The sequence below is a fragment of the Pipistrellus kuhlii genome, unplaced genomic scaffold (assembly GCF_014108245.1).
Source record: "Pipistrellus kuhlii isolate mPipKuh1 unplaced genomic scaffold, mPipKuh1.p scaffold_m20_p_1, whole genome shotgun sequence".
Classification (NCBI taxonomy): Eukaryota; Metazoa; Chordata; class Mammalia; order Chiroptera; family Vespertilionidae; genus Pipistrellus; species Pipistrellus kuhlii.
In genome coordinates this window covers 69,612,473-69,638,434 of record NW_023425404.1, presented here as the reverse complement: position 1 = coordinate 69,638,434, position 25,962 = coordinate 69,612,473, and the positions used below count along the sequence as shown (strand labels likewise).

General features: G+C 38.6%; 1 protein-coding gene across 4 annotated transcripts in view; it reads right to left on the bottom strand.

The window, feature by feature from the left end:
- SCFD1 (sec1 family domain containing 1) overlaps positions 1–25,962 on the bottom strand; it is a 93,594-nt gene that overhangs the window by 34,952 nt on the left and 32,680 nt on the right. For all 4 annotated transcript variants that reach the window (XM_036450866.2, XM_036450875.2, XM_036450888.2 and 1 more), the window contains 5 exons: positions 24,372–24,511; positions 19,934–20,024; positions 18,535–18,608; positions 17,773–17,854; positions 4,778–4,874 (listed from right to left, as the gene is read on the bottom strand). In XM_036450866.2, the coding sequence (XP_036306759.1) occupies positions 4,778–4,874; positions 17,773–17,854; positions 18,535–18,608; positions 19,934–20,024; positions 24,372–24,511 (484 nt within the window). The remainder of the gene's footprint in view (positions 1–4,777; positions 4,875–17,772; positions 17,855–18,534; positions 18,609–19,933; positions 20,025–24,371; positions 24,512–25,962) is intronic.

Below are 25,962 nucleotides of genomic sequence, written 5' to 3'. Positions count from 1 at the left end.
TATCTTGGACACTTTGAATATAAGGTTGAGATTCATGGTCTTGTTTAAATCCTAGGAAAAGCTGGCACTTTTGTTTTAGCAGGTAATTAGCCCGCTGGTTCAGCCAAAGTTCCTACCACCTTCCTGTGGGTTGTGGTTCCATCTCTGATTCTATTTTCAAACCCTTCTGCAGTGCTATGGGGATGTGTCTCACTGCCCAGTGGCCAATAGGAGAACTGGGAGATCATGCAGCCCTTCACCTCTTAGTCTTTGGAATGTTGTTTAGGATTAGATTCCCATATAGGCAGTTTAGAGGTGAGCCCAGGAATTCAAAACAACTTGATGGGGTAGCTTTTCTGAGCTCCTTCTCTGCAATCTTCCTGGTTCTTCCCAGTTCCCTTGGCCCTTCCTTTTTGGTGCTCCAGCCAAAAAGCTTTGGCTTTAGTTACCCTGCTAGAGGAAATAGAGAAAAAGAGCAATGGGGCTTGCTTTAGGTTCTTGGGACCACAGCTTGTAGGTAGTAGAGAAAGGGTCCCCTCCCTCGAGTGTAGGGGCCTGCGGTTCCCTGCTGTTGCTTTTAATCTTCTCAGCATCTAGTAGAAAGGCTGTGCTAGGCACACTTTCTGTTTAAAGAAGGAACAGTTCCCATTCCTCAAGGGGAAACATTTTATAGTTGCTATGTGCTAATAAATGCCCCAAACCTCTGCTAATGTTTTTAAGAGTACTGGTAAGAGCTATAAAGCATCCAAATACTTAACATGAAAGTGAATCTCAGGGGAACCAAATTGAAATTGCATCTTCATAGTTATAAGTACTCTAGCGCTTGTAGCCACAGCTTGGATCCTCTTGTCACACGTAAGTTTCTATGTAACTGCACTCTATTTTAAAGTCAGAGTGTCCAGCTCATCATATACTTTCTTTCCCCAATCTCAGCCCTGGAATCAACCACTTCTCCAATGAGTCCAATGTAAAATGGTATTTATAAGCTAATATCTTTACTATAGGGGCACTGCTGCTTCCAGCCCTGCTCAATTGGCAGAGCTAGATAATACATATATAGGATGTCCCCCAAAACTTATATATGCACTTTGAGTAATTATAAAGGCAATATTTAATAAAATAATTTCATTTCTAAAATTGTGCTATCAGCTGTTCAAGTGTGTATACATTTTGGGGGGGCACCCTATATAAGTGTATACACATACACACACACACACACACACACACACACTCACAAACACACACACAAACATCTGTATTTATTTCTCTGACAGATACATAGTGAAAACACTAAGTATTATATATACAAACCCCTCCAATTCCAATCCAACATTCCAGGATTCATTCTCATCCTCTCCCTTTCCTATTTATTGGGTCGGCAACTAAGTAATTGCGGGTTTCACACATATATGGCTTCAGTTGAATTTTTAGGTTTGCAGACGTAGTACAAATGTAAAACACATTTTGTTATTTGATAGTTGGCTATTCAGCTGTTAATCAGTAAAAAAAGTTTTTTGATCTGTTTTGTAGTTTTCGTTTGGCATTCGTTGAAAAATGGAAAATCAAAAGGAACATTTTCGTCATATTTTGCTTTTTATTTCCGCAAAGGGAAAAACGCATCGCAAGCTCATAAAAAGTTATGTGCTGTTTATGGTGACGAAGCCTTAAAAGAACGGCAGTGTCAAAATTGGTTTGCCAAATTTCGTTCTGGTGATTTTTCACTCAAAGATGAAAAACGCTCTGGTCGTCCAGTTGAAGTTGATGACGCCCTAATCAAAGCAATAATCAATTTGGACTGTCACAGTACAACACGTGAGATTGCAGAGAAGCTTCATGTATCACATACATGCATTGAAAATCACTTAAAACAACTTGGCTATGTTCAAAAACTCGATACATGGGTTCCTCACGAACTGAAAGAATCACAGTTAACGCATCGCATTAGCAGCTGCGATTTGCTAAAGAAACGTAATGAAAATGATCCATTTTTAAAACGACTGATAACTGGCGATGAAAAATGGGTTGTTTACAACAATATCAAGCGGAAAAGATCGTCGAGCAGGCCAGGTGAACCAACTCAAACAACATCAAAAGCTGATATTCATCAAAAGAAGGTTTTGTTATCAGTTTGGTGGGATTACAAAGGAATTGTCTACTTTGAACTCTTACCACCCAACCGAACGATCAATTCTGATGTCTACATTGAACAACTAACGAAATTAAACAATGCAGTTGAAGAAAAGCGGCCCGAATTGACAAATCGAAAAGGTGTTGTATTCCATCATGACAATGCAAGGCCACATACATCTTTGGTCACTCGGCAAAAATTAATGGAGCTTGGTTGGGATGTTTTGCCACATCCACCATATAGTCCTGACCTTGCACCATCTGATTACTTTTTGTTTCGATCTTTACAAAACTCCTTGAATGGTAAAAATTTCAATGATGATGATGATGTCAAATCGTACCTGATTCAGTTTTTTGCTAATAAAAACCAGAAGTTTTTTGAACGTGGGATTATGATGCTGCCTGAAAGATGGCAAAAGGTCATTGATCAAAATGGGCAATACATTACAGAATAAAGTTATTTAGTTCCATGAAAAAATTGTCTTTGATTTTCTTTAAAAAATCCGCAATTACCTAGTTGCCGACCCAATATAACTTCCTTTTCCAACAAGGAGAAACCTGGCTTTCTCTATATTATCTGATATAATTAGTTATTTAACCAGCTCCTTGTATGTAACAAATATCATATCTCTGCTGCCATCTTTGCTGCAGGGAAGCCTCCACCTGGACACGGATTCCCTACAGTGGACCCATTCACATGCCTGGCCATACTGCTCACCCCTTTGGGCTGAGGTTGGGTTGGCTCCCGGGCAGCGATCTGTTAGAGCTCTAACACCGTGCTGGATTGTTTCCACCTGTGGACACTGCCCACTTCACTCGGACTCAATACCTTATTACAAATTATCAACACTCCCATTACCTACATGTAGATGCCCTTCTCATTTTACTCAGGTTCCAATATATTGTTCTGGTTGAAAGTGACTTAGGCTTCTGCTCTGCATAAATGCCTACATTGCTCAGCCTTATTTAATGTCTTTAAAAATAAAGTGTTTGAGCAAGTAGTGGGGAAAGAACAATAAAAAGTTCTGTTTGCCCTTCTATCAACACACTATTTTAACTTTATCTCAAAAGTTAAATGCCTACTTGTTAATAACTCTTAAGTAATGGACTTATGTATATTTTGCATTTTTTTCATTGTAAAATAAAAATACTTAAAATGCTATGCTCTCACTACAAATGTAGCTTTTTAAAAGTGTGAGCAAGCCCAGCTATAACTCAGTAGGTGAGCCTCAATCCATGTACCAAGAGGTTGCTGGTTCAATTCCTGATCAGGGCACATGTCCAGGCTGTAGGGTCAAACTACAGTAGGGTGCATGCAGGAGGCAGCCAGTCAATGCTTCTCTCTCTCCCCTTTCCTCACTCTAAAATCAATAAAAACATATATATATTTTTTAAAGTGAGAGCAATACTTATGGCTTCTCAGAAGTTGTATGTATAGAATCTTTAATTACAAATAATTTGGATGTCTTAAAATTACTTTAATTTGAAATACAGTCAAAAGCTCATACCAGCCCAGCCGATGTGGTGCAGTGGTTGAGTATCAACCTATGAACCCAGAGGTCACAGGTTCCATTCCCAGTCAGTTCCATTCCCAGTGCTTGCATTATGGGCTCAAGCCCCAGTAGGGGGCATGCAGGAGGCAGCCAATCAGTGATTCTCTCATCATTGATGTTTTTTTCTCTCTCTCCCTCTACAAATTAAAATTAATAAAAACATATTAAAAACAACAACAACTCAAAAACCATCATCATCAGGCGAGTAATGTTTGTGCAAAATATAAGATGAGTAGAGCTTATATCCTTTTTGTTCACTTTGGAAAAGGGCTGAGATTTGAACTGATAACTATTCTGAAATGATTAATAACTCTCTAAAGTAGGGGTGTCGAACTCAATCAGAGAAGGGGCCAAAATCTAAAATCCAGCCTAAATCGAGGGCCGAATGGTTTACTGAACAGTCATAAACTGTCATTGTGATGGAAACACAGCGGAGTGCAGTGATGACAGCGCGGTGCGGGCCACATTGCAAGGCCTGGCGGGACGGATTTGGCCCGCGGGCCTTGTGTTTGACACATGTGCTCTAAAGTTTTGTGATTTTAATATGCTAAAACCTATGTATATCCTATGATCATTATAATTGAAAGCAATAATTAAATTACATTTTCCAAATACAAAGAGTATGTCTTATTTTAAGAAAATTTAACATACAAATATTTAAATGATTATAAAATATAAAGAGACTGACTAAAGAGTTTCTTTAAAAGTGAATTCCCTAAATATTTAAAATAGAATCCAGCTTTAGATACATCTTTTTAGAAAACTCTTTAGGTTTAAACCAAATTTAGAAAGTGTATCACTTAGAGACACCTGCTTTGAATGTTATACTTTCAAATCTTCCTGGACCAACAGAAATTGAGCTTCAAATACAGCACTTTAAGTGAATATAAAAAGTGATAAAATACCATTAAAGAAAAGTTCAATGAAATAAAACACAAATAATTTTTCTACTTTATGAACTGCTATGCTACAAACTTCTCAAAAGAAAATAATTTAATTATCTCATCATTAGCATAAATGGTTAGAAAAAAATATTTCTATTCAGATTTTACTAAAATTGAAAATGCTGGATTCACCTAATGTGAAACTTACATTAACCTCAAATTTATGATACATACCATCAGGGTCTGATATTATATCTAGAAGAGATTTATCCAGAGTAGTTTTGCTCATTATTTTTTCTTCATATTCAAAATATACATCTAGTTTTCTTGCCTGTTTCAAAATAAATATTAGATTAGAATACCTCAAGTAATAAAAACACATTAAGGGCTTCTCAGCTTACAAGTTTTATTTTCTACTAGAGGCCCAGTGCACGAATTTTCATGCACTGGAGGGGGTTCCCTCAGCCTGGCCTGTCCCCTCTCAGTCTGGGAGCCCTCAGGGGATGTCCTACTGATGGCTTAGGCCTGCTGGCCTCCCTCTGCAGGAAGCAACCGGGAGGATCAGGGGAAGGCGCCACCCCCATCACCCCACTGCTACAGCCAAAGCCAGCGTCTGGGGCTGCCAAGCCCCAGCCCTTGCTTCTTAGCGCTGGCCCCAACCCCCACCCACTTGTGTGTGTAGAGGCGATCTGGAGCCAGGCTGGCTGTGGGAGGGGCTGTGGGAAGTTGAGGCACCACAGCTGCACCCTATCCAGCCTCTGTGTAGGCTCCAGGACTGCGGGCTGCCCCACCTCTCCTAGCGCCTCCTCTGTGAATGGAAGGGCCACACAGCACAAGTGGAACCAGCCCAGGCCTACTGGCTCTGCCCTGCCTCTCCCGCGCCACTGGCCCTTAGCCCTCGCAGAAGCTGTGGCTTTGTCCAGAAGGACATCCGGTCTAATTAGCATATTACCCTTTTATTGGTATAGATCTGTGGTCGGCAAACTGCAGCTCGCAAGCCGCATGCAGCTCTTTGGCCCCTGAGTATGACACTTCCACAAAATATCACAGCCTGGGCGAGTCTATTTTGAAGAAGTGGCGTTAGAAGAAGTTTAAGTTTAAAAAATTTGGCTCTCAAAAGAAATGTCAATTGTTATACTGTAGATATTTGGCTCTGTTGACTAATGAGTTTGCCAACCACTGGTATAGATGATCAATTTTAAAAGCAAACATTCATTTCCTAATAGAATTTATTTTAAAGTGTCTTACTTCCAATCATACACTTTATGTAAAAAAAACCCCAGGTTCAAACCTCAGAGGGAAGGCAGGGGAGGGTGGGGGTAAGGGGTAGAAATCAACCAAAGGACTTGTATGCAATGGACAACAGGGGGGTGAGGACATGAGTGGGGGGGAGTTTGGGAGTAATGAGAGAATGAGGACACTTATGTAATATCTTAATTAATAAAGAAATTAAATCAAAACAAAACCCAGATTGATCCTTTGTTTACCATATTTGACTTATAAATTCAAATTTGTCATATTTTTATTAGCAAAGATAAAAACCACACAAATCTCAATTGCTATATACATCAGTAACTAGCTAACAAATAATATTCTATCCCATGGAAATTAGTGGTCATGTAATAGTTATATATATATTTTTTTGTGAAAAAATCTACATATTTTTACCTTAACTGAATAGAAAGTTACCCTAAATTATTTTCAATGTTTTTTAAATAAAACTGTTTTTCCTCATTAATACCCAATTTAATACTTGGAAGTTTTAGGTTTTAGAAAAGTAATCAAGCTTAGCTTTTTGATATCACACCTTTTCCCAAATTAAAAATTTGATTAAAATTATCCAAATGAAATTAACTTGTTAGGATCCTCCTAATAAAAATTAATACCAAGTATCTATTAAATTATGTTTCAGATAATACAGGAGAGAAAAAAATAACATGTTTTCTATTGAAGGTGTTAATCTAAGACAGTGATTTTTAACCTTTTTCATCTCATGCATACATAAACAAATTACTGCTGCAGCACATCAAAAAAATATATTTTTTACAGTCTGACAAAAAAAACCCCCATACAGATATAATATTGATTCATTCACACTGGATGGTTATTATTGTGTTGCCAGTTGTCATGTTTTATTTGACAATCTAAGGGAAAAGAGATCAGTGCCCCTGACTACATAGTCAGGTATTGCATATTTTAAGAATTCTTGCTGCACACTGGTAAAAAGTCACTGCTCTAAATGAATAGAAACCACTTATGAAATAAGTTAGAATGTTTGTAGATACCAACAAAGAACCAATATATAAATATAGAGCATAAATAAATATAAATATATAAACATAAAAAAAAGCTAAGGTGACAGAATGAAATTGTGGAGGAGGAAGTGATAAAATTTGAGTTGAATTTTGAAAGTGATCTGAAGGATAGAGTTCATTTCAGTGAAAGGGATCATACCAAGGCATAATAGGCCTGAAGAAATAGGCATGATAGTCTAAGAAGTGATTTTATATGTATGAAATACAAGGAGATCAGTAAGAGTCCCTCAATCCACTCCCCTGCAGTGGCACAGGTCAAAGTTCTAAATAGATGAAATACTCAGTTAAAATCCCAAACAACATAAAAAGGTATATGTACATTGAGATCTGCCCTCACCCTTGGCCTCTTCCACCCCATTTCCACCTATTCTTATGGATATTTACTTTATTTATTGTATAGTTTTATTTTTTTGCATGTAAGTAAATAGGGTCTATATCCTAATATCCTTATATTTACTGCCACAAAAGTTAATATACTGTACTCTTCTGTCCTTTGCTTTTACTCAACAAAATACATGGAGAATTTCCTTATCAAGGAGTTCCTGATAAGAGTATAATAAACTTTACAAGTTTTCCTTTTTATAAATTATTTGGCACTTTATCTTCTTCAGACTTCCTGACATAGGAGCTATCTTAGCTACTCTACAAGCTATTTTGAATACCAAAATAGAAGAGGTTAAGTCCTAGGAATAAAAAAGTATAATACTGCCAAAACCGGTTTGGCTCAGTGGATAGAGCGTCGGCCTGAGGACTGAAAGGTCCCAGGTTCGATTCCGGTCAAGGGCATGTACCTTGGTTGCAGGCACATCCCCAGTAGAGGGTGTGCAAGAGGCAGCTGGTCGATGATTCTCTCTCATCGATGTTTCTAACTCTCTATCCCTCTCTCTTCCTCTCTGTAAAAAATCAATAAAATATATTTAAAAAAAAAAAGTATAACATTAAAAATGGACAAAAGAAGCAGAAAAGAGATCCTAGAAAAGACCATAGCGGTGGCTGTGGAAATGGAAAGAGACAGATACTTAATAATTAACATGAGAATGGAGATTTAAAGCAAATAGTGAAAAAAGTCTAAGATAATTCATGAGGAACTAGGATAATGGCAGTAGTAATTATGTTAATGTGAATATTATATTGGGAAAGGCTAATCATCTGTAGAATGAAGCAAGAAATGGAGGGAGTAATATGATAAAGTAAGGTGTTAAGTTTACTTGCAGACCCTCACAATCTGCTCCAGCCAACCTTTTCTGTTTAACTACTATACATTTGGATAGTTCCCTAAAGTCACATCAAATAACTCACTGACTTTTCTTCATTAGACATCATGTGTCTAGGCTTAGGCTCAGATTATTCTCTTAGTTTTTTAAGAATATATCCTTCTTCTATCGCCTGCCTGGTGAAGACTTCAAGGACCAGCTTCTTTGCAACTCTTTCTTCAATCTCCAATCTTTCCCATTCTTGCCCCTCCCCCAGTCTCTTAGCTATAATAATGAAAGAGAATTTATTATTCCTTTAAATGTGCACCTTACATACATTTCCATAATAACAATGAACCTATATACTGGGAATACCTAAAAGGCTAATATGCAAATAGCCGAACGGAGGAACGACCAGTTACTATGATGTGCACTGACCACAAGGGGGCGGATGCTCAATGCAGGAGCTGCCCCCTGGTGGGCATGCCCCACACTGGGAACCGAGCCCGAAATGCGGGCATATGCCCTGACCAGGAATCAAACCATGGTCGACGCTCAACCACTGCGCCATGCCAGCCGGGATGTTCTTTTTCTTTCTTCTTTTGCTCATGTTTAGTTCCTAGCAATTTTTAGGAATGTATATGGATATCCCATCCTCCCAGTGGTTAGCATCTGTATGTTGCACTTAATAGTCTGCATATGCCCCTAGAGCACATGTGTCAAACACAAGGCCCGCGGGCCAAATCCGTCCCGCCAGGCCTTGCAATGTGGCCCGCACCGCGCTGTCATCACTGCACTCCACTGCGTTTCCATCACAATGACTGTTTATGACTGTTCAGTAAACCATTCGGCCCGCGATTTAGGCTGGATTTTAGATTTTGGCCCCTTCTCTGATTGAGTTCGACACCCCTACCCTAGAGTATAAATTCCTTGTGACTAGTTGTTCTTTGTTGTATGCCTTGTGCCCTGGAAGATGACTGAAATTCTCCAAAAGCACAATTACTTTTTATAATATAACAACACAGCACATTAATATATTCTCAGTTAATTACATGTGTATTTTTTTGGCATTTCATATTGGTGAGTTTTTAATGGGTCTACCAAGATGAAAAATTATGTTGCACAAAAATCAGATGATCCATGAACTTATATTTGAAGGTGTTGTATAACACAGGCGGCTGAAAATGCTTACTTTGGAGCACTTGCTCATATGTCAGAATGACTTAGACACTTTAAATAAACCATTCTACATAAGGGAATACATCTCTTCTGTGCAGAGATGGGACAATATACTGGTGGGAAACCTGGGCCTAAACGGACAGTCGGACATCCCTCTTACAATCCAGGACTGCTGGCTCCCAACTGCTCGCCTGCCTACCTTTCTAATTGCCAGTAATCACTTCTGCCTGCCAGCCTGATCACCCCCTAACTACTCCCCTGCCAGCCTGATTGATGCCTAACTGCTCCTTTGCCAGCCAGTTTGCCTCTAACTGCCCTCCCATGCAGGCTTTGTCACCCCTATCTGCCCTTCCTTGTAGGCTTGATAGCCCCTATCTGCCCTCCCCTGCAGGCCTGGTCCCTCTCAACTGCCCTCCCCTCTGGCCTGATGGCCCACAATTGCCCTCCTTTGTAGACTTGGTCCTTCCCAACTGTCCTCCCCTGCTGGCCATCTTGTGGTGGCCATCTTGTGTCCACATGGAGGCAGCCATTTTGTGTGTTGGAGTGATAGTTAATTTGCATATTACTCTTTTATTAGATAGGATATGCAGAGAATATAATCATTTGTTTGTGTGTATTAATGTTTGTTATCAAGTCAGTATGGGCTTAGCATGGAATTCGATTCCTGAGATACTTATCAACACTTCAATAATTTACCCTTTAAAAAAATCCATTCTTTTAAAAACTGTATTTGTTTTATAAAACTTAAACTTTGACTACTAAATTTTCATTGCTTATTTAAGCATTCATGGATATAAAAGATCAGACTATTTTTTAAATGAATTGCATAAACACATTAAATAATCAAATATTTTAATAAGACACCTGGAGTCCCTACTTCACTCTATTTTCTTTCTGCTGAAATTATTTCTGATTCTAATGTTGCTCTGTCTTCATTGAATTTTTTAAAAATTATTTTGATTTTTTTTTAAAGAGAGAGGGGAGGGAGAGAAACATGAACATGAGAGCGAAACATTGATTAGCTGCCTCCCACACACCTCCACCTGGGAATCCAGTCCACAGTCTGAGCATGTGCCCTGACTGGAAATCAAACCAGTAACTGCCAAAATCCCCCAACCCGGGGCATGGGATGATACCCAACCAAATGAGCCACACAGGCCAGGGCTCAATGAATTTTTGGTAGATATGTTTTAAGAACTGCAGTATGGTAATGCATGGGATTTAAAAGTAAAAAAGCCAAAGTTCAATTTTAGGCTCTGGCTTTAAGCCAAGTACTCAGTACCTCTGAGATTCACATTCCTACATAGAATAGAGAATATAACCTATTATGTTGAATTATCTGACATATAAGTTGCCAAAAAAGTTTGTTCTTCCTTTTAAAAGGGAATAAAACACACCATATGTTTACATTTTCCATCTAAGGATTATGATTTAAGGATGCTATGTTTGATCATAAAATATTTGTGAAGTATAAAGCATTAAGGCTCTGTAGTAAAATCAAAAGTGTCTTAAAATAGATGTTATTTTTAAGGTACTCTAGCACTCATATAACATCAGGTGTAAATATTTTCACTAGGATTAAAATAAGAACCATCGATAGAATTGCACATTTTAGGTAATCAACAAGGAAAGAAAGCAACAATGGTATTATCAGAAGGAGCTAAGTAAAAGAATGTGAAATTCTTTAAGGCGTGTCTTTAAATGAAACATTTTTTGCTTCTCTGAGTAACAAGGAAAAATGACATGGCAAGAAGACGGCAAGACAAAATAGTTTGAGTTCCAACCCTGCCATTGACTAGGAAACATTTAACCTGTTTTGGAGGTAAGGGAGGAATTCCTTCATTTATAAAATAATATCTCACAAAATATATTCTGCAGAATGCTACTTCTCAGAGTTGGTTATAAGAAGTATTACCTAAAAGTGTTTCAAAGTCAAAGGAGTTTGAGAAATACTGGCTAATTAAGTTTTCTAAAATCATGACTTGCAGACTACTTTATATATTACATTGCACTGTGAATCTCCAAGAGGAGAATAGAGTAAGTTTTATTTCTAACCTTATTTGACCAGGGAAGAAACCTCACTAATTTGTAGAATCTACTTAGAATCTGTCCCTAGGTACCTTCTAGCTTGACAGTCTTAGGTTCCACGGGAGGTTCACGAAGGACTCTGGAAAATAGAGACCAAAGAACAGAGGAATTGTAAGGGCTGAGTCTGACTCTGGCTTTCTCCTCTAACTTATATATCCCTGATTCTCACCAATCATTCGCTACTCAGATATTGTGTGTGCTGTCATTGTAAGCTATCTCAGAACAAGTCAAGGTATACATAAATAAACTGTGAGGAATTTAATCAAAAAAATTAGAACTGCATCTGTCCTCTCTTTTATTTTAAACATTTTAATCTTCATTTTAATTTGCTTCTATTCTCTGCGTTTATCTTACTGCCTATTTCTGTAAGGAAAAAGCATATAAAAATTATTTCGGGCTTACCTATTCACAAATTATGTACTATATTCTGTTTCTTGCTATTCTAGGTCACTTTAAACCTAAATCAAACATTCTCATTACCAAAATTAATCTTTGGTTTTCTCAATGACTTAAACAAAAATATGTGGGTTTTTTTTTTATCTGTGAAATAACTTATTTAAAATAACCACTAAGCTTTGTTTGAATTTCTGAAGAGTAACTGACATACAATACACAGAATTTGGTAAATTTTAACTTATGAATGAATTCATGAATACAATCCAGATAGAGAACATATCAGTCATTACCCAGAAAAGTTTCCTTGTTGTAATGCATCCCTTTTTACCTTCTAACACTTCTCTTTCTGTCCTTAGATAAGCACTGATCTACTTTATGTTACTATAAATTAGCTTCATTTTTGCAAATTTATGTAAACTGAATTAAAGATTATGTACTCTTTTTTTAAAATTAAATTTTTGGGATGACATTGGTTAATACAATTATATAAGATTCGGGTATACAATTTTATATCATCTGTATACTGCATTGAGTGCTTACCACTCAAATTAAAGTCTTAGACACAGTCACCGAGAGTAAACAAATGTACACAGCTGGGGTGCTGCTTAGTGCATCTGGGAACATTGACTGCAGATGTTAAAACTGATGCAGAAAGTCATGCCAGAGACAACAGAATCAATTACTGCAACTGATGCAGTGTAATCACTCGCAGAACTCTGTTTACCAGCGGTGACTCTTGGGTTTAAATATGTAGACTATACTTGCAAAAATGTAATATTAATGTTGCCAAAATTACTACAGCAGATAGGCCAAGTTTTCATAACATACTGGAGGCCCAGTGCACAAAATTCGTGCACGAGGGCAGGGGGCGGGGGAGTGTTCCTCAGCCCAGCCTGCACCCTCTACAATCTGGATCCCTCTCACAACCCAGGACTGCTGGCCCTCTTGATTGCTCCTAAGCGCTTCTGCCTGACAGCCTGATCACCCCCTACCTACTCCCATGCCAGCCTGATTGATGTCTAACTGCTCTCCTGCCAGCCTGTTTGACCCCACTTTCCTCCTCTGCTGACTTGGTCACCCCTAACTGCCCTCCCCTGCAGGGTTGATCGCCTCCAACTGCCCTTTCTTGCAGGACTGGTCCCTCTCAACTGCCCTCCCTTGCATGCCTGATGCCTCCCAACTGCCCTCCCCTGCTGGCCATCTTGTGGTGGCCATCTTTTGTCCACATGGGGGCAGGATGTTTGATCACATGGGGGCAGCCATCTTGTGTGCTGGAATGATGGTCAATCTGCATATTACTCTTTTATTAGATAGGATGGCAAATCTGCTAAAATGTGTTAACAATAGTAAATTAGTAATAAAACAAAACAAAAACTAATTTAATTATAAGCAAATCTTATTTAAGAGCTTTTGAAAATTAACAGATATTAATTTTCACATATGACACATGGACTGGAAATATTCTCCATTAAATTCAAAGTCTGTTAAATCGAGGTCCGCAAAAAGAAGGGTTTACTGTACTTTCCTTTTTTTAAAAAAAAATGTGACTCCTTACACTCTATTTTGAGATGCACCCATGTTGTTGCATGTATCAATAGTTTATCGCTGATTAGTATTCCATTGGATATACCATGATTTGTTTATCCAATTTATCTGATGATATTTGGATGTTTCCAGTTTTGGGGTATTATAAAGACACAGTTATGAACATTTGTGTACAATGAATATATGCTTTCATTTACATTGAGTAAATGCCTTGGAGTGAAATGGCTGGTACATGAGAGGTTTGTATTTAACATTTTAAGAAACTGAGAAATTATTTTCCAAAGTGGATGTACCCTTTTACATTTCTACCAGCAATTTATGAGTTCTCTAGTTCCTCTGTATTTTTGCCAAAGGTTGACATGAACAATCCTTTTAATTTTAGACACTTTAATAGATGTGTAGTGGTATCTCACTGTGGTTTTAGTATTTTTCTAATGATGATTGATGTGGAAACTTATTTGCTATCTGTATTTTTTTTAAATATATTTTTATTCATTTCAGAGAGGAAGAGATAGAAACATCAATGATGAGAGAGAATCATTGATCAGTTGCTTCCCGCACACCCCCCACTAGGGATCAAGCCCGTAACCCAGGCATGCGCTCTTGACCGGAATTAAACCCGGGTCCCTTCAGTCTGCAGGCCAATGCTCTATCTATTGAGCCAAATCAGCTAGGGCTATCTTTATTTTTTTTTTAAGTCAAATTTCTGTTCAAATACTTTGGCCATTTTTAAAACTTAATTGCTTATTTCTTATTATTAGGTTTTGAGAAGTCTTATTTCTTTAGATTAACCTTTAATATTAATCTATTAAACTAGGTCATGCTAAATGACAATGCTTCATCTTCACAAAAACAGATGGCAGAGAAGTGAAAGCAAAGAGCCCGAGAAAAGTAATTTCACAGTTGTTTTTTTTTTGGAGATGTGTAAGTAGTCTCCAGAAATTCAGTGTGTGAGATATAAGGGTATTCTACTCATTTAAGAGCTATCTTTGGTCATACTTTAAGTAAGAAATACGTATTCAAATCCTAGTAATGATTAACCTTATTTGGGATGAGAAGAGGTAGAAGGTAGTGGTAGCTTGTCCATGGGGACTTCCTGATACAGAACGTATTTTCCCCTGCCTTGAAGAAAAGACAACTAGGTCATAACAATATTCACGTGGCATGTATATTGGAGAAGAGATCATTTTAAATAGATGAGTCAAAGTCCAGCCAGAGAAATGCTCTAATTTCTAGCACAGTAAAATTCCTTCCCTACTGTGACCAGGAGGGTCTGAGCAGTTAATAGAAAGACAGATACAAGAAGATCTGTGTTGTATATTTACATTTTAAACATTGCCTTTTAACTTAAGACCTAGAATGTACAATTATATGTCAATTAACCCTTTGCACTCCGAACCATTCTGGACATTGGCTACCAGCTACTTCCAGGCGTCTTCAAACTACAGCCCACGGGCCACATGCGGCCCGCAGAGGAGTCTGATCCGGCCCACCAGGTTTTTTGGGCAGTGAGCGCAGCCGAGGTGTTACAGTAGGAATTAGTAGTTCATATAGTCTGGCCCTCCAGCTCTCTGAGGGACCGTATCTGGCCCCCACTTTAAAAAGTTTGAGGACGCCTGTTTGACGCTACTTTGCGGCGGACACGTGCATTGAATTAACTCAATTCCCCGTAATCACTAATAAACTGCAATGTCCCCCCTGAGAGGAGACATCCGAGTGATATGCTAGAATTCCGATGTCCCCTGAGAGGGGACAGCGGAGTGCAAAGGGTTAATTATATGACATTTTTTCTTTCTTGCATAAGGTACACCTAAAAGGCATCACCAATGATTTCCAGTTTGTTTCTTTCTAATGGACTAAAAAAATTTGTAGACATTTTCAGAGCAATTTTATTACTTCTGAAATTTTCCAATCTTTTAGTGTTTTTTACCCACTACTATTAATTTGAACAATAATTAGATCACCACTTCATTGAGTGTTTCTAAGATGTGAACTTAAGTTTTATACACATATTACTATTTTCCTATTCATAAAACGATAGGTTGGAATTAAATACAAATGGCTATTTTTTGGTAAGCTAAAAATTCCACTTGTAAAACATACTAGCTGTCAGTTGTCAACATGTCAATATTGTGGCAAGTTAGCACTATGCTTTATGGAGAGAATGAAGGGCATCAATTAATTTGATGTGTTGACTAGTGGAGACCAATTAAGAGAATTTCTAAAAATTAACCACTGGAGCAAGGGTTGTGGCTAAAAGCTAGCACTGCTAGCAGGGGCTCAGAGTGTAGACCTAGGGCTATACATGTTTGCTTGATCAGATAATGTCTTCAGACCTCATAACTTTCTTCACAGGAAGTAGTAAAACAAAAGTGATGATTCAACACCAATGAAGACTCAATCCACAACAGCTTATTAACAGTTGGTTCTTTATTGGCTACAAGAGGATAAAGCTTTCTGATGTCACAGCTCTTCCTCTCAAAGGGGGGCATTAGGTGAAAGAGCACATAATGCTACTTCTCTCTCTCATATACTATGATTTATAAGTTGGTAAGTAGGTATCTTTTCCTATCTTAGGTGTCAGATGCTAAAGAGTACTTAATTCAATTTAACGATAAAAAAATTTAAATCTGGCCTAACTCGTTTGGCTCAGTGGATAGAGCATTGGCCTGTGGATTGAAGGGTCCTGGGATCGATTCCGGTCAGGGGCATATGCCTGGGTTGTGGGCTCAATCTCTAGTAGGGGGCATGCAGAGGCAGCGATCAATGATTCTCTCTCATCATTGATATTTCTCTCCCTCTTCCTCTCCGTCTCCTTCTCCCTTCCTCTCTGACATATTTCTTAAAAAATTAAAATATGTTTGCAAATTATTTAAGTAGTCTAAGAAGCCATTCCTTAACAACCAGCAAGTGGGGAAAATCATATTTTTATGAGAAATAAAAGAACTACTAAAGGAAAGGTTTAAAAGTTATGAATTACAGAACTTTCAGTCAAGATGACAGAGTAGGTAAACGCGGTACATAAATATTCCCACAAACACATCAGAATTACAACCAAACTAAGGAACAACCATCATTGAGAACCTCATGAAATGTAGCTGAACAGAAGTCCTATAGCTAAGGATTTACAGAAGAAGCACATCAAAACTGGTCGGCGGGGTAAAGATATGCAGTAGGCTGGTCCCATACCCACATGTGGCGATTAAAAATCAGAGGGATATCTTTGGTTCAGAGGTTCCCCCCTGAGGGTCAAAGTGTCCCAGCCCCTTCCCAGCTCCCTCCTCACCAGCTCAGGGATCCACAGGAAGAGAAGTACCTATAACTTCTGGCTGTAAAAACCAACAGGGATTGAGGGCTGAGGGCTGCTGGATTCCCAGGCATTCTTCATAAAGGGCCAGCACACAGACTTACTGGAACTCACTTGCTCTGACCTCCAGCGTTGGGACAGCAGATTGAAAGGCACCAGGGGCATACATGGAGGAACTGAATTGTCTGGCTGTGGGTGAGAGCTGGCAGAGGCCATTATTCTGTTGCTGAGCCCTTATCCTACAGAGCAGGCAGGTTGAGTTTCCATCAACTTGGCTAATTCTGTTTCTCCTACCCTGAAGATAACCCACCTCCCTTAAAATACTTTCACTGGCTTTTCCATACAAACAGCCTATCTTGGCTTATGCTGTGAACTTTCTTAAAACCTCACAAGGACCTCAGGTAAACAGATCTGAACAGTCTCTTTCCACTTTATAGAAATGTTGCATATAAAAAAAGGGAAAATATCAGCAGAGCCATTTAGACTGAACACTTATGTTTCTATTCCTATAGGTACATGAAAACAGTAATTATCAATATGAATATGAATATGTGGAAGAAAAAAATTAGGCTATCAGCTTAATAGAAATTTGCAGATTTAAATTCCAAACTGCACAATGGTTCTTATCTATCTACATTAGCTCGTTTCTAACACTCTGTGACTTTTTAAATAATTTTAAAAAGAAAACATTTAATTTCCATTTCCATAAATCCAAGATACTAACAACATCTTGGATAGGCAGCTGACATATCCAGCTTTTTTACAATGCTTTTCAAATGTTTATTAAATGGGAAGTAGGAATCACATCCTAGCATATGGTGAAGCTGTAACTAGAATTCAGTTCCATGTCCAGAGTATAAGTATCTGTACAATGCTGGAACTAAATCAAGCCAATATCAGGTAATCATGAATGAAGTAATGAGAAAAAACTATAACAACATATATAAGATAAATTTATTTGTTTCACAGTACAATAGGAGATAGAAAGAAGCTTTAATGCTAACAGACTCATCTAAAAACTAAAAAGTTCAGGGCCAAATTACATAATGAAATGATGATGATATTAACAGCTATTTTAGATAGTACTACAATAAAACGAATGTCTAAATCTGTATTACTGATGGTGAGATACAGCTCTACTGTTAATTGAATAATATGTATAAAAATTTTAAAAATTATATTGGGGAGGATAAAAGTTAAATTTACCTTTATATGTTCTAAAACAGCAGTAGCAACATTTGTGTGGAGATCAATAAGTCTTTTTTTTTCAAGGAGTTCTGGCAAAGAACTACAAGTATAAAAAAATTGAAAATGAACCATTATATTTTCTAATTAATGACATAGACCTTAACAAAACCCACCTGGTATGTCCTCTAAGGAAACTTAGATAAAACAGTAACAAAATGACAAATTAAACTATCAACTGGATGTAATCTCTAGTCTTGAACACATACAGTATTTACTACTCTAATGCAGGTGAAGTGCTTCTTAGTTTAAAATCATCTGCCTCCTAAATATCATTACTCCACCGTTCACTTTCTGGTTCCAATATCTGGAGGCTTAGAATAAAATCAGGTTAATGGAAATATGATTGTACTTATACTTCTAAAACATTTTTCCTTTCTCCTTAATAGCATTTAAAGTATCCAAAGAAATTGCTTAACCTTTAGTTAATAAAGTAATAGTAGCAACGATAAATTTAATAACAATTTGCATTACTTTATCATCAATATTATCTTCTTTGTAAAATTATCCACATTATACAATATTCCAACTAGTAAGAGAAGAAAATGATCTGCTATATTAAAGAAAGAACTTAGATTGAACATGTTAAAAATACAATTTAGTTCTTTAAAGGTATATGTTATTACCTAATATATCCTATTACTAAAAATATTAACAAAATTTTACCACCTAAGTAAATCTTACCAATAAAAAGACTTCAAAGAGGAGATATTCCTTACTTACCTAACAGCTGATGTTAGCTTAGCAGTATTGTCAGAAAGCATACTTATGGCTCCTTCATCTTCCCCTTCTAGTCCCTGGAAAGGAAAAAGTTTCCAGTAACTACTCACACATCCCAAAGTCCAAGCATAAAAATCAACATATTTCTATTAATAAGATCACTGGTAAAGAGTAAGACTTAGGTCATCAAGAATAATAATTCTTCTCCTTTAAGGAATAAACATGTCTTTTGACAATTATAGAAAAGTTCTAGCCACCAACAGCCCAATAAATGGTTGATGACTATAAAAAGGATCAGCTGGCGTTTCAGATTGGCCCAGAAACTTTTCACAGGTAACAGAGTAATAAATAGTAGAGCTAAATGACTGCCACCACAGAGCAAGCAGGAGGCTTGGCTCTGCTCCAGGCTACAAAGTTTCAATTGTAGAAAGTAAATATATCCCAGATACCAGGGCCTCCATTTGCGTTGCTGGGGAGCGTGGCCGGCCTGCAAACCACCACAGACCCCTCGCCCAAGCCGCCCCATGCCCCAAGATAATCCCTACCCTGATCTGGGATACCCTTCAGGGCAAACCAGCTGGTTCCTGCCCATGCACCAGGCCTCTATCCTATCTAATAAAAGAGTAATATGCAGATTGACCATCACTCCAATACACAATATAGCTGCCCCCATGTGTTCAAAGATCCTGCCCCCATGTGGACACAGGATGGCCAGCAGGGGAGGGCAGTTGGGAGGCACCAGGCCTGCAAGGGAGGGCAGTTGAGAGGGACCAGGCCTGCAAGGGAGAGCAGTTGGGAGTTGCTTTATGACCCAGCAATTCCACTTCTGGGTACTTAACTTCCTTCCCTGCAGGGGAGGGAAGTTAATGGTGACCATGCTGGCAGAGGAGGGAACTTGGGGGCTGGCAGGGGAGCAGTTACACATCAATCAGGCTGGCATGGGAGTGGTTAGAGGATGATCAGGCTGGCAGACAGAAGCAGTTAGGGACAATTAGGAAGGTAGGCAGGTGAGCAATTTAGGCACAAGGGGATTGGTCTTAAACGGGCAGTCGGATATCCCTCAAGGGGTCCCAGATTGAAGAGGGTGCAGGCTGGGCTGAGGGACAACCCCTGTTTGCCCCTGTGCATGAATTTCCTGCATTGGGCCTCTAGTATTTCTAAAATAACATTGCATTTTATATATATATTTCAAACAGTAAATTCATATTTAAAAATATTTGCTTTACTCAGTATTTAGATTTCATTATGAAAAAGATCTTTTATGTAAGTTGAGGTATTTCCTTTTCTTTTTTAATGAAAGTAATGAATGGCCTTGAATTTCTAGAAGAAAAAGTTAACTTCCTTCTCCTTCCAGATGGTCTTCTGCTTCCCTATAATTCTAAAAAAGTAAACAGAACCTTACCATAATGCTTTTAAGTCGTTTAACTTCATCTTCCTGTGCTCTGTAAGATTCTAGTTCTTGTTGAACTGATTCTGCAACTTCTGGGAATGGACTGAAACAGTATTGGACAGAGAGATTAATATCCAATTTTATTGAGAACTCAAGGCAACTCCCCCAAAATCCAAACAATTCAACTAAAAAGTGGGCAGAGGACCTGAAGACACTTCTCCCAAGAGGACATACAATTGGCTAACAGACATGAAAATATGCTCAACATCACTAATCATCAGAGGAAAACAAGAATGTAACACCTTATACCTGTCAAAGGTTATCTCATGCACTCTTGGTGGGACTACAAATTGGTGAAGCCACTATGGAAAACAGTGTAGAGATTCCTCAAAAAAATTAAAGTTTTTTTCTTTTTTTAAGAGACAGAGAGAGGAAGAGGGAGAGAAAGAAACATCAATGATGGATCGGCCTCCTCCTGCATGCCCCTGACTGGGAATTGAGCTCACAACCCAGGCATGTGCCCTGACCAGGAATCAAACAGACAACCTCTGGCGACCCTTAGTACCATGGTACAATGCTCAACCAACTGAGTCACACCAGCTGGGCCCTCAAAATATTAAAAATGGAATTGCTTTATGACCCAGCAATTCCACTTCTGGGTACATATCTGAAGAAATCTAAAAGACTAATTTCGAAGAATATATGCACCCCTGTGTTCACTACAGCATTATTTACAATAGTCAAGGTATGTATGCAATTTGTAAGTAACCATCAATACGTGAGTGCATTAAAAAGAACCTGTGGCGGCTGCCAGGCTGAGAGCGGCCAGGCCCGGAGCAGCCGGGTCTGGTGCGGCCAGGCCCGGAGCAGCGGCTGCCAGGCTGGGAGCGGCCAGGCCCGGAGCAGCCGGGTCTGGTGCGGCCAGGCCCGGAGCAGCAGCAGCCAGGTCCAGGGCAACTAGGTCGGGAGCAGCAGTGACCAGACCCGGAGCAGCTGGTTGTGGAACAAACCAGAGCAACGGAGGCCAGGCCCGGAACAGCCAGGCCTGGAACAGCTCGCTCTTCGCCTGCCCCTGCCCCACGGCTGCCTCTCAGACATGGCTGGAAACTTTTGTGGGAACCTGAGGGTCTGCTGAATCAAGTGATGAAGGCTTAGATCTGGATGTGTTGAGTTAGTATAGGGCTGGGGTGTTATCTGTGAGTGCCTTGGGTGGGGCCTGGATGAGGCTGGTTGACCTATTTGGAAATGTCTTTTGTGTGAAATGTATCATTGGGCATGTGGTGGTATTATTAATATGAGAAAATGCTAAGTAACTGATTTACTATCTGAAAAGGGATTTACTATCGGGGAAAGGGAGGGAGGAAGAGACTGAACATAAACTGCACCTATGGATAAGGACAATGGGGGATGGGGAGGGGGCGGAGGGTGGGGTGGGAACCTGGTGGAGGGAGGAAGAGATGAGGAACCTTTGTAACAATATGAACAATAAAGATTGATTAAAAAAAAAAAAAAAAAAAGAACCTGTGGTACATACCATGGAATATTACTTGGCCATAAAATAGAATAAAATCTTAACATCTGTCACAGCATAGATGGCCCTAGAGGTTATTATGCTAACTGAAATGTGCCAAACAGAGAAAGATAAAATACCACATGTTTTCATTTATATGTGGAATCTAAAAAACAAAATAAATGAAAGAACAAAATAAAAATAGACTTTAAGATACAGAAGTAGACTGATGGATGCCAGAGGGGAGGAGAATTGGGGGCCAGGTAAAACAGGTGAAAGGATTAAAAAGTACTAATTGGTAGTCACATGGATTAAGTAAAGCATAGGGAATATAGTCAACAATCTATAGTAATAAAAATATATGATAATTAGACCAGGAGACTTTCTGGGAGACATTCCAGATGTCCTTTTGGACAAAGCTACGGTGGCGGGGCCAAGACAGAAGCGGCTAGGGGTGATCAGGCCAGGAGAGGAGGGCAGTTGCGGGTAATCAGGCCGGTGTGTGTGTGTGTGTGTGTGTTGGGGGAGGAATAGGAAACAGTTGGGGGCAAGCAGGCTGGTGGGGGGTGCAGTTGAGTATGATCAGGCCAGTTGGGAGAGTAGTTGGGGACAAGCAGGCTGGGGGTGGCAGTTGGGGATGAGCAGGCTGGCAAGGGGGGCGCAGTTGGGGGTGAGAAGGCTGGGGGCGGCAGCTGGGGATGAGCAGGCTGGCAAGGGGGCATAATTGGGGGAGAGAATGCTGGTGGGGGGCAGTTGGGGGCAGCAGACAGGCAAGCAGAGTGGTTAGGGGCGATCAAACAGGCAGGCAGGCAGATGAGTGGTTAAGAACTAGCAGTCCTGGATTGCTAGAGAGATGTCCGACTGCCAGTTTAAGCTTTTTCTCTATTAGGAAATATAAATTTAATATAAACTTTAAAATACCCTACATCCTCTATAAATAAGGTAACTTCTTGTATTTCCCCATTCTGGAAGGAAATGTAGACTATGAAATTCTAAAGAGGAGAGAATTATTTAAAATAAAGTAAATCTTGCCTGGACCGGTTTGGCTCAATGGATAGAGCATTGGCATGGGGACTGAGGGGTCCCGGGTTCGATTCCGGTCAAGGGCATGTACCTTGGTTGCGGGCATATCCCCAGTAGGGGATGTGCAAGAGGCAGCTGATCGATGACTCTCTCTCATCGATGTTTCTAACTCTCTCTCTCCCTTCCTCTCTGTATAAAATCAATAAAGTATATTTTAAAAAAATGTTAAAATAAAGTAAATCTTAACAGTACTCAAATTTGCCATAGTCAGAAAGAGGAAGATAGTGGCTTTTTCTGTATAGAGAAAAAAAAATTCTTTGCTATAACGATTTTAAAACATAACAAAATAACCCCGAACATTTTGAAACTTTATGTCCTACAGCTCTCTCACCATAAATGAGGCCAAAAAGAACAGCCATATCAAGAACACACACACACACACACACACACACACACACACACACACGTATATGTATATGTATATGTATATGTATATGTATATATGTATATATGTATATATGTGTATGTATGTATATATATATGTGTGTGTGTGTGTATATATATATATATACATACAGTAACACAAAGTATTCAAAATAACTTAGTATTTCTTAACTGTTTCTCTCAGAGTAATAATTTTTGTTGGTTTGTTTAGAATGATTTCTCTAGCTATAATGACCACCTGCTAAATTTTAGAGCAATTAGTGAGCCTATTATGTAGTCTAAACTTCCAAATGACAGAGCAACGTCTAGGATCTGTGTATCTGCCTACAAATAAATCACATGACAAACTGTTTTAAATTTTAGCTATTATTTCTAATGTACTTTAAATAAATCTGGTTTTCAGGCTCAGGCATTCTTTCCACAGATATATAAAACTGGGTTTGTATGAAGGCAAAGGGGGCAAAAAAAGGAAAATCAGACCTAAATGGTTTCCCTATCACAAAAACCCATTTTAATGAAAGGTAGAAATGGTGTTATTGAAGGTCAGAGGGGATAGCAACAAAATTTAGAAAGACTATTTGTAAAACCTACAAGATCATATGGTATGAGCTTCTTGAATGGGGAAATGACTTCTATAAAATAACAAAAAACAACTAAGGCGTCAGGAAGAAACCAGGCAATGAAGACACGAGTCTATGAACTATTCTATATAATAAAGAGGTAATATGCAAATTGACCCTCACACCCTCACAAGATGGCTGCCTATGACCAGGCCGCAGGGGGGTTAGTGAGGGACGACCAAATGACTGAATAAGCAGGATACACAGGGCAACCAGGCTGGCAGGGGAATAGTTAGGGGTGACCAGGCTGGCAGAGGTGGGAGTACAGTTGGGGGCGATTAGGCTGATGGGGGTGGGGGCAGTGAGGGGCAACTAGTCTAGTGCGGGAGGGGGGGAGAAGGGGGGAACAGTTGGGGGCAACCAGATCGGCAGGTGAGGCAGTTAGGGGCAACCAGGCTGGCAGAGGGGGCAGTTGGGTGTGGCCAGTCTGGCAGAGGTGGGGCAGTAAGGAGTGACCAGGTCGGTGGGTTGGGAGGGGAGAGGGAGAGGAGCAGTTAGGACAACCAGGTCGGCAGGGAGAGGGCAGTTGGAGGTAGTTAAGGGCAATCAGGCAGGTGAGCGATTAGGAGCCAGGGGTCCAGGATTTTGAGAGGGATGTCTGACTGTCGGGCAGTCAGACATCCCTGAGAGGTCCCAGATTGGAGAGGGTGCAGGCTGGGCTGAGGGGACCCCTCGGCCCTGTGCACGAATTTCATGCACCAGGCCTCTAATTTAATTATATATAGCTCCTATTCATTGTATAGATGAACCAAGACATTTTGGGTTGTCTTTTTAAATATATAAATTAAGTCAGTGACATCTTCATTTCTTTTTAAAGATAAAGTTTTTACTTAATGATATTTTTCTTACTTACCTTCCTTTATGTTTCTGCCAAAATTTGTCAACTGGAGTTAAATCATAAGACTTCTTGTTTTTCCTCTTTGGTCTAGCACCAGCTGGAGTATTTTCCAATCCTGAAGATTCTTCCAAATTAACTCTGTTTAAGTGAAAATCCTAAGAAAAAGTAATCCTGTATTAAATAATAGTTTTCTGAATTTAAGAACCATAACATTTCCTACAATAAGGAAAATAACTGCTGGCTTTTCTAATATTTCCAAGGACAAAACACAGGATCTAAAATTTAGAAGACTCTTTTCAACATATTTTTACGCACAAATGTACTTTTTCCCCACAAACGTACTTTTGTTTGTGTATAAAGTACAGCTGTATAGGATTAAAAGTTCAAATATTTATAAAAACCATGTTAAGATTCTTGTGTATACTAGAAAATATTTTTTATGCCAGCATAGACAAATTTACTTTTAACAATGGATTAGATCATAAATATTTTTGCCTTACCTTTCTCATTTAATAATGTATTTTAGAGCTCTTTATCTGTATATGTACAGCTACCTCATTTTTTTCATGCCAACAGAGTACTCCAATATTCAGCTCTACCTGTTTATTTGGCCAGATCTTTTGATGCTTAGTTGTTTCCAATACAAACAATCTTAAATATTTGTAAATTCATAGATTTGTTACTTGCACCTTTTAAAAATTCCAACAGGTATAATAACTGTACTCCCTTCAAATAAGTTTTAAGAGCTAGTTAGAAAATTAGTTGTTATAGTTTTCTGCCTAGAATTAATTTTGTTCCTCTGAGGCTTGATTTTTTTTTTTTTTTCTTTCTCAAAAATCAATCATACAAAAAGAAAAAAGAAAAAAAAAACACACCCCCAAAATAATTTTTTTTTCTATTCTTGCATTTGAACCTTGGGTTCCTTCGTGTAATAGCATTATTTTATGGTTCATCTCTACTCTGAATAGCTAGCTAGAGATAAAGCATTGCTATCAATAAGTAAATGATGAGCAAGAAAGAAATTACATGGATAATTATCTAGCATGATATAGTAATATAATACAATCATCTTAGTTCTAAGATATAAGTTTTAACTAATGATTTAACTTGCAGGTCTTAGTAAATTCAATGTACTGGATACAATTTAATCTCCTCTTGATAAAACAAAGTCATCAATACTGAGTCTAGAGCCTTAGACCATACCATGTAACTTTCTCAAATAAATCTTTACACTAGCTTATTTCCTTGCCATTTGCCATACGACAAAACCCCCATCCAAAAAAACAAGAAAGCAAAAGATGTCTAAATGTCACAGTGACATAAATAACAAGAGTATATTGTGCTGTATTACAATCTGTTAACATAATCAGTAACCTTACTTAATTAATCTTATTTTCCCATCTACATATCTTAGCCTCACTTTGCATACCAAATCACCCATATAGAAAGTACAATAGACATTAACAGCTACCTCTGAGAAAAACCCTTTGATTTTAAAAATCAATAAAACAAGATATTGAAGAGAAACATTTTTAAATAGTTCAACTTTATTAACTACAATTTCTAGTGAAGTACTATTTCTATAGTGATGACAGCACATTCAAAG